The 10,462-nt window shown below is 41.0% G+C and overlaps 1 protein-coding gene across 1 annotated transcript in view; it reads left to right on the top strand.

The window, feature by feature from the left end:
- Window positions 1–549: 549 nt before the first annotated feature.
- LOC112076698 (attractin-like) overlaps window positions 550–10,462 on the top strand; it is a gene marked incomplete at its 5' end in the record, with an annotated part of 41,979 nt that continues 32,066 nt past the window's right edge. Inside the window, 1 exon segment of the mRNA XM_070441421.1 lies at window positions 550–733. Coding sequence (XP_070297522.1) covers window positions 550–733 — 184 coding nt within the window.

Genomic DNA, 10,462 nt, shown 5'->3' with positions numbered 1-10,462 from the left:
ACTGGGGCGAAGGTTCACCTTCCAACAGGACAATGACCCTAAGCACACAGCCAAGACAACGCAGAAGTGGCTTCGGGACAATTCTCTGAATGTCCTTGAGTGGCTCAGCCAGAGCTTGGACTTGAACCTGGTCGAACATCTCTAGAGTGACCTGAAAATAGCTGTGCAGCGACGCTCCCCATCCAACCTGACAGAGCTTAAGAGGATCTGCAGAGAAGAATGGGGAGAAACTCACCAAATACAGGTGTGCCAAGCTTGTAGCGTCATACCCAAGAAGACTCGAGGCTGTACTCGCTGCCAAAGGTGCTTCAACAAATTACTGAGTAAAGGGTCTGAATACTTTTGTGAATGTGATTTTTTTGATAACTTTACTAAAATTTCTGAAAACCTGTTTTTGCTTTGTCATTTTGGGGTATTGTGTGTAGATTGAGAATTATAATTTTTTCATTCATTTTAGAATAAGACTAACATAACAAAGTGGAAAAGGGTCTGAATACTTTCCGAATGCAATGTATGTAGACCTTACGTTATGTTCTGTGACTGCTCCAGATAAGAACACGTGGAGTGCAGTGGTTACAGATGGAGCCCTGGTGCAGGGAGGGTACGGCCACAGCAGTGTGTTTGACCCCTCCTCCCGAGCCATCTACATCCACGGAGGGTACAAGGCCTTCAGCGCTAACAAGTACGGCCTGTCTGGAGACCTGTACAAGTACGAAGTGGACAGCAGCCGATGGTGAGTAGAGCCCGGAGTGTAGAGCCCGGAGTGTAGAGCCCGGAGTGTAGAGCCCGGAGAGTAGAGCCCGGAGAGTAGCGCCCGGAGAGTAGCGCCCGGAGAGTAGCGCCCGGAGAGTAGCGCCCGGAGAGTAGCGCCCGGAGAGTAGTAAAAGTAGCCTGGGCCTCTATAAATGTTGTTCATATGGGCAGAATATTATAGCCTGGGCCTCTATAAATGTTGTGCATATGGGCAGAATATTATAGCCTGGGCCTCTATAAATGTTGTTCATATGGGCAGAATATTATAGCCTGGGCCTCTATAAATGTTGTTCATAATGGGCAGAATATTATAGCTGGGCCTCTATAAATGTTGTTACTATGGCAGAATATTATAGCCTGGGCCCTATATAATGTGTTCATATGGGCAGAATATTATAGCCTGGCCTCTATAAATGTTGTTCATATGGGCAGAAATATATAGCCTGGGCCTCTATAAATGTGTTCATATGGGCAGAATATTATAGCCTGGGCCTCTATAAATGTGGTTCTTATGGGCAGAATATATAGCCTGGGCCTCTTATAATGTTGTTCATATGGGCAGAATATTATAGCCTGGCCTCTATAAATGTTGTTCATATGGTCAGAATATTATAGCCTGGCCTCTATAAATGTGGTTCATATGGGCAGAATATTATAGCCTGGGCCTCTTTAAATGTTGTTCATATGGGCAGAATATTATAGCCTAGGCCTCTATAAATGTGGTTCATATGGGCAGAATATTATAGCCTAGGCCTCTATAAATGTGGTTCATATGGGCAGAATATTATAGCCTGGGCTCTATAAATGTGGTTCATATGGCAGAATATTATAGCCTAGGTCTCTATAAATGTTGTTCATATGGCAGAATATTATAGCCTGGGCCTCTATAAATGTGGTTCATATGGGCAGAAAAAAGCCTAGGCCTCTATAAATGTGTTCATATGGCAGAATATTATAGCCTAGGCCTCTATAAATGTGGTTCATATGGGCAGAATATTATAGCCTAGGCCTCTATAAATGTGGTTCAATGGGCAGAATATTATAGCCTGGGCCTCTATAAATGTGGTCATATGGGCAGAATATTATAGCCTAGGTCTCTATAAATGTGTTCATATGGCAGAATATTATAGCCTGGGCCTCTATAAATGTGGTTCATATGGGCGAAAATTATAGCCTAGGCCTCTATAAATGTGGTTCATATGGGCAGAATATTATAGCCTAGGCCTCTATAAATGTGGTTCATATGGGCAGAATATTAAGCCTAGGCCTCTATAAATGTGGTTCATATGGGCAGAATATTATAGCCTGGGCCTCTATAAATGTTGTTCATATGGTCAGAATATTATAGCCTGGCCTCTATAAATGTGGTTCATATGGGAAGAATATTATAGCCTAGGCCTCTATAAATGTTGTTCATATGGTCAGAATATTATAGCCTGGGCCTCTATAAATGTGGTTCATATGGTCAGAATATTATAGCCTGGGCCTCTATAAATGTTGTTCATATGGGCAGAATATTATAGCCTAGGTCTCTATAAATGTTGTTCATATGGTCAGAATATTATAGCCTGGGCCTCTATAAATGTTGTCATATGGTCAGAATATTATAGCCTGGCCCTCTATAATGATGTGTTCATATGGGCAAATATTATAGCCTGGGCCTCTATAAATGTTGTTCATATGGGCAGAATATTATAGCCTGGGCCTCTATAAATGTTGTTCATATGGGCAGAAATTATAAGCCTGGGCTCTATAAATGTGGTTCATATGGCAGAATATTATAGCCTGGGCCTCTATAAATGTGTTCATATGGGCAGAATATTATAGCCTGGGCCTCTATAAATGTTGTTCATATGGGCAGAATATTATAGCCTGGCCTCTATAAATGTTGTTCATATGGGCAGAATATTATAGCCTGGGCCTCTATAAATGTTGTTCATATGGGCAGAATATTAAGCCTGGGCCTCTAATAATAGTGTGGTTCATATGGGCAGAATATTATAGCCTGGGCCTCTATAAATGTGTTCATATGGGCAGAATATTATAGCCTGGGCCTCTATAAATGTTGTTCATATGGGCAGAATATTATAGCCTGGCCTCTATAAATGTTGTTCATATGGGCAGAATATTATAGCCTGGGCCTCTTATAAATTTGTTCATATGGGCAGAATATTATAGCCTGCTCTCTATAAATGTGGTTCATATGGGCAGAATATTATTAGCCTGGGCCTCTATAAATGTTGTTCATATGGTCAGAATATTATATAGCCTGGGCCTCTATAAATGTGGTTCATATGGGCATAATATTATAGCCTAGGCCTCTATAAATGTGGTTCATATGGTCAGAATTTTATAGCCTGGGCCTCTATAAATGTGGCTATATAATGTGTGGCACCTGGAAAGTGACTCAGCCACAGCATTTATTTGTCTGAAAAGTGTACTGGCTTTTTAAATGCCACCACAACCTTCTCTGGAGATAGTTTCACAGCATTGAATGGGCGTTTAACTTGTCGGTCAGGGAATGCCTCTTCTGAAGGCTAAAGTCCATTACTAGGTAACCAGAACTGTCAATCAGATTATTTCAAGCTGCCTGCCTACCAGCTCCCTGCACGCAGACCACTCACACAGACTTACCCAATACATTTAGTAGAAAGTGAACACTATCTACCCTACCATAAAACACTGCTTCGACAACACAACATCAATCAGCAACGTTTATTGTTGTCAGGGAAACAATAGAACATTCTATGCCAGAGCAGAATTCTACTGTCTGAAAATATACTTTTTTAAATTGTCATGTGCCTGTTGACCCATTACTGTAGCAGATGTTCTATGCAGTGGCTGCCAAGAGGAGAAGAAAGGAATATTTATCTTTCGTCTCGGCTATTAAAAAAAAGAAATTTGCATGAAGCTGAATGTATCTCACCGGAGAAAGCATCCGAACCAGCAAGACGACGCCCCTCTGTCTCTCTATGTGTACGCCCCTCTATCTGATGCTGTCTGGTCCAAAGGAGAATGGCATTGTTGCCACACGTAGCATTGAATGCAAGGGAAGCAGCGAGCATCTGGCCTCCCTTGATTACATTTATAAAAAATAAAATAATAGCCAATCAGCATTGTTCTCGACTGTGAATGGTCCTGGTGCACCAATAAAAAGTGTCAAGGGAAGCCAGTTTGGGTTTGGTCTCACTCCTACCAAATCGCATTGAGAGCAAAACTTGAATTGTTGCATCTCATGGTCCCTTTCCTATATTAACCATGGATGGAGATTGGGACTTGGGGTTTTACTTAATTCTCCATGCTGGCCGATGATTATAACGGCGGTTCTGATCCAACCATTAATTCATACATTATGTTAACTAGCTAACGTTATGATTATTGTAATTTTGCTAGGCGCTATGTAGCCACATTGTATCTATGATCGTATGTTATCCATTCATGCTTTTTTATATGTTCTGTTTATATCTGTAAATCAACCAATGATATCAAGCTACGCCCGGCCATGATTACAGACATCTGTGGGTGTCCTTTCAAACTATAAAACTAGTGACCCGCAGTGTTTTCATTATACCCTGATGAAGACAGCTTGTCTGTCCAAACGTTGGAAATTAAATTGTTGCATCTGAGCTCTTGGTGAGGCTCTGCTAGCCATCACCTCACCTAACCAGGTTTTATACTCTGCTAGCCATCACCTCACCTAATCAGGTTTTATACTCTGCTAGCCATCACCTCACCTAACCAGGTTTTATACTCTGCTAGCCATCACCTCACCTAACCAGGTTTTATACTCTGCTAGCCAGTTGAAATGGTACTGGAATAGTGGAGGCAGCTCCTGTTTTCTCTGCAACCTGCGGTAACTCTCCGTGGTTCTAAATCAATAGTTGTTTAGTGGTAGGGCTGTCACAGTGACCGTATTACCGCCACACCGGCGGTCACGAGTCAGGAAGGGAGTCAAATTCCACGTGACCGTTTAGTCACGGTAACTAGGCTTCTCCAAGCTCTGATGCTGCTGATGGYCATTAGTAGCCTACCAAGCTTCCTAACTGCCTGGTACTCAACACTATTGTCCCTCTAATCACTCTGACATAAATACAAATGTAATTGAATAATCTAATCAAACACTTCATGAGAGGCCATGAGTTGATGTTACACAACATTTCTATTGGCTATGCAATTGCACAAGAAAACAGAGTGATGGCCTCTATTAAAAAGAGGAGGATCCCATCAGCTTTCTATAGGCTAGGCCTACTATATTTATTTCTCAACTTACCTAATATTAAGCACATTGCTTATCTTTACAACAGGAGTATAGTCTACCAGGCTGGCATGAAAATGAACCACGGAAAAGCATCCTCCATTAGCTATTTAAGTGCATAGATWAAAWWWWWTTCAGCTGCCCCTGTTTTGATACAGGTGCATTATAATGGTCCATTCTAAATCAAAACACATTTCACATATACAGTACCAGTACAAAATTTGGACACACCTAATCATTAAAGGTTTTTCTTTATTTTTTACTATTTTCTACATTGTAGATTAATAGATCAAAACTATGAAATAACACATATGGAATCCTGTAGTAACCAAAAAAGGATTAAACAAATCAAAATATATTAATAGATTTTATATTCTTCAAAGTAGCCACCCGTTGCCTTGATGACAGCTTTGCACACTCTTGGCATTCTCTCAACCAGCTTCACCTGGAATGGTTTTCCAACAGTCTTGAAGGAGGTCCCATATATTCTGAACACTTGTTGGGTGCTTTTCCTTCACTCTGCGGTCCAACTCATCCCAAACCATCTCAATTGGGTTGAGGTCGGGGGATTGTGGAGGCCAGGTYATCTGATGCAGCACTCATCACTCTCCTTCTTGGTAAAATAGCCCTTACACAGCCTGGAGGTGTGTTGGGTCATTGTCCTGTTGAAAAACAAATGATAGTCCCACTAAGCGCAAACCAGATGGGATGGCGTTTTGCTGCAGAATGCTGTGGTAGCCATGCTGGTTAAGTGTGCCTTGAATTCTACATAAATCACTGACCGTGTCACCAGCAGAGCACCATCAAGCTCCTGTTAGGCCTACAGAAATACATGCCTATAAAAATGTATCTAACTGATGGCATAAGTTTAACATTTGAATGTCACATGCACAAGTACAGTGAAGTACAGCTGTAGAACTTTGAGGAATTGAGGGCCCAAACCTTTTCAACCTCCCGAGGGGGAAACGGTGCTGTCGATACTATAAAATCATATCATATAAAATAATGTCATGGGACTTACAAGCATATCTAGTTCCTCTTTGTGGCACCTGACCACATGACTGGACATTAGTCCAGGTGTGACTAAACTAGGGCCTGTAGGACCTGCCTTGTTGATAGTGTTGTTAAGAAGGTAGAGCAGCGCTTTATTATAGACAGACTTCTCCCCATTTTAGCTACTGTTGTATCAGAATGTTTTGACCAGGACAGCTTACAATCCAGGGTTACTCCAAGCAGTTTAGTCTCCTCAACTTGCTCAATTTCCACATTATTCATTATGAGATTTAGTTGAGGTTCAGGGTTTAGTGAATGATTTGTCTCAAATACAATGCTTTTAATATTTAGGACTAACTTATTTCTTGCCACCCATTCTGAAACTGACTACAACTCTTTAAGTGTTGCAGTGATTTCACTTGCTGTGGTAGCTGACATGTATAGTGTTGAGTCATCAGCATACATAGACACACAGGCTTTACTCAGTGCAACTGTCAGGTCATTAGTAAAGATTGACAAAAGTAAGGGGCCTAGATAGCTTCCCTGGGGAATGCCTGACACTACCTTGATTATGCTGAAGAKGATTCCATTAAAGAACACTCTCTGTGTTCTGTTAGACAGGTAACTCTTTATCTACAATATAACAGGGAATGCAAAGCCGTAACACATACGTTGTTCCACCAGCAGATTTTTAATGTCGAAAGCTGCACTGAAGTCTAACAAAATAGCTCCCACAATYTTTTTATTATCAATTTCAGTCATTTGTGTAGATGCCGTACATGTTGAATGGCCTTCCCTATAAACGTGCTGAAAATCTTTTATTTTGTTTACTGTGAAATAGCATTGTATCTGGTCAATTTTTGTTTTGTTTTTATTCACTAAGTGTTGGTAACAGGCTGATTGGTCAGCTGTTTAACCAGTGAAGGGTGCTTTGCTATTCTTTGGTAGCGGAATGACTTTAGCTTCCCTCCAGGCCTGAGGGGGCACACTTTCCTGTAGGCTAACAGAGCCTTCAGAAAGTCTTCATGCCCCTTGACTTACTCCACAGTTTGTTGTTACAGCCTGAATTCAAAATTGATTWAATTAATTAAATTTTCTCACCCATCTACACACAATAATCCATAATGACAAAGTGAAAACATGTTTTTAGAAGTTTTTGCTACTTTTTGGAAAATGAAATACATACATCTTTACATAAGTATTCACTGAGTCAGTAGTTTGTAGAAGCATCTTTGGCAGCAATTACAGCCGTGAGTCTTTCWGGGTAAATCTCTAAGAGCTGTGAGTGTTTCTGGGTAAGTCTCTAAGAGCAACTGGATTGTACAATATTTGCTCATTTATTATTTTCTAAATTCTTCAGCTCTGTCAAATTGGTTGTTGATCATTGCTAGACAACCATTAAGGTCTTTCCATAGATTTTAAAGTAGATTTATCTCAAAACTGTAACTCGGCCCCTGAGGAACATTCACTGTCTTCTTGGTAAGCATATCAAGTGTAGATTTGGTGTTTTAGGTTGTTGTCCTGCTGAAAGGTGATTGTCATCTCCCAGTGTCTGGTGGAAAGCAGACTGAACCAGGGTTTTGCTCCATCTCATAAATGTTTTTATCCTGAAAATATAAGGGCACAAGGTGAGACCCAGATGCAGAAGAGTCTTTGAACTTTACTAAATCCAAGTAGGGGTAGGCAAAAGAATGGTCATKTACAGGCAAAAATGGAGTCCAGAAAACAGGTCAAAACCGGGAGGACCAGCAAAAAAAAGAATAGAAAAGGAGTACGGGAAAAACACGCTGGTTGACCTGAAAACATACAAGACGAACTGGCACAGAGAGACAGGAAAGACAGGGATAAATACACTGGTACAGAGAGACAGGAAACACAGGGATAAATACACTGGCACAGAGAGACAGGAAACACAGGGATAAATACACTGGTACAGAGAGACAGGAAACACAGGGATAAATACACTGGCACAGAGAGACAGGAAACACAGGGATAAATAAACTGGCGCAGAGAGACAGGAAACACAGGGATAAATACACTGGCACAGAGAGACAGGAAACACAGGGATAAATACACTGGCGAAAACAAGAGACACCTGGAGGGGGTGGAGACAGTAACGAGGACAGGTGAAACAGATCAGGGTGTGACAGGAAAAACTCACCAGTCCTTAACGATTATAAGCTTCCGAGTGGCACGGTAGTCTAAGGCACTGCATCTCAGTGCTAGAGGCGTCACTACAGACACCCTGGTTCGAATCCAGGCTGTATCACAACCGGCCGTGATTGGGAGTCCCATAGGGCGGCTCATAATTGGCCCAGTGTCGTCCAGGTTTGGCCGGCGTAGGCCGTCATTGTTAAAAATAATGTGTTCTTAACTGACTTACCTAGTTAAAGGTTAAATTAAAAAATACAAAATAAACAAGCATACCCATAACATGATGCAGCCACCACCATGCTTGAAAATATGAAGAGTGGGAAACAGCAATGTGTTGTATTGGATTTGTTCCAAACATAACACTTTGTATTCAGGACAAAAAGTGAATTGCTTTGCCACATTTTTTGCAGTATTTCTTCAGTGCCTTGTTGGACACATGATGCATGTTTTGAAATATTCTGTACAGAATTAATTATTTTCTGACTTCAGACATGGTTTTCTCCTGATCTTATTTAGCCATAACAAAAGAGTTGAATATTTATTATTCATTTTTTAATCTTTTTGATAACAATTCTAAAAAATATAATTCCACTTTGACATTATGTGTAGGCCAGGGACAAAAACGAATCAACATTTTAAATTCAGGCTGTAACACAACAAAATGTGGAAAAAGTCATGGAATGTGAATACTTTATGAAGGCAATATCGTCCGCTATCATTCTCAGTCATTTTCCATYCAAATTGTCAGGCCCCGGTGGCTTGTCATTGTTGGACAACAATATTTGTTTCTACCGCTTCCACAGGGAATTCAAAATGACAATGTTTGTCTTTCATAATCTGGTCAGTTAGGCATGGAGGTGTATTTTCAGAATTTGTCGTTGGCATGTCATGACAAAGTATGCTAACCGGTGCCAGACACAGTTCTTGTGTCAATCACTGCTGGGTTTTTCACTCAACAGTTTCCGATGTGTATCAAGAATGGTCCACCACCCAAAGGACATCCAGCCAACTTGACTGTCAACATGGACCAGCATCCCTGTGGAACGCTTTCCACACCTTGTAGAGTCCMTGCCCTGACGAATTGAGGCTGTTCTGAGGGCAAAGGGGAGAGGGGGGCGCAACTCAATATGAGGAAGGTGTTCTTTGTGTTTTGTACACTCAGTGTAGATATAATGCACACATTTGTTTCTAGTGTGGGCCTTGTCTTCTAAAAACGGCTTTTTTATTTGAGTACTCAAACAGTCAAAATGTCAAATTGGGGTGAGGAACCATCTAACAGCAAGTTGTAAAATAGTGAACTAGTCCTTTAAGTTTCAGCGAAGACCTCTTTTGAGGGTGTTTTGTATTACATTTTATAACGCAGTTATTTGTCAGATATTSTTATCGTCACACTCTGATCCAGAGCGACTAACTACAAGGGCGTTCCACTAATCTGTGAATAAGCTCTGTTCATACGYCCTTATTAACAGCAGAGCCCGACCGATTTATCACAGATACCATCGGCTGATACTGATGTATTTGTATCAGCATTTAAAAAGGCTGATATAACATGTGACGAAAAAGCCATTCTTCATAGAATTTTATTTAGTTTTTCATTTCATTATTTGTCCTGAAGAGGGCACTCTTTACATGGCTATAAACCAGTCTTGCCTGGCGCGCTACAGTAACACTGGACATATAACCCAACGCAACTACACCAGTCGGAGAGTTGAGTTTCAATCCCTACAGAAAACATTTATATTTGTTGTTCCACCTATAATAATATTGTAATCGGTGTCTCATGGGTCTGGCTCTAATTCTATAGTAAGTGTTTAACTCCATAATAATAATAAGACATTACCTGTAGTAACCACGGGTTTAATGCATTCCCTCTGTTTAGATACTGTATTACTGTTAATTCATGTACCTGGTGGTATTGGGACAGTATATTATATTTTTACCTTTATTTAACTAGGCAGGTCAGTTATGAACAAATTCTTATTTACCTATTTACAATGACAGCCTAGGAACAGTGGGTTAACTGCCTTGTTCAGGGGCAGAATGACAGATTTTTACCTTTTCAGCTCGGGGATTTGATCCAGCAACCTTTTGGTTACTGGCCCAACGCTCTAACCACCAGGCTACCAGCCGCCCATAAGTGTGTTCTATTCCCTATATAGTGCACTAGGTTTGTCCAGGGCCCATAGAGAATAGGGGGTCCTATTTCCTATATAGTGCACTAGGTTTGTCCAGGGCCCATAGAGAATAGGGGGTCCTATTCCCTATATAGTGCACTAGGTTTGTCCAGGGCCCATAGAGAATAGGGGG

Source organism: Salvelinus sp. IW2-2015, unplaced genomic scaffold (assembly GCF_002910315.2).
Source record: "Salvelinus sp. IW2-2015 unplaced genomic scaffold, ASM291031v2 Un_scaffold3936, whole genome shotgun sequence".
NCBI classification, from domain to species: domain Eukaryota; kingdom Metazoa; phylum Chordata; class Actinopteri; order Salmoniformes; family Salmonidae; genus Salvelinus; species Salvelinus sp. IW2-2015.
Note: the sequence above shows the minus strand (reverse complement) of the source record. Positions and strands in the feature narration are given on the sequence as shown.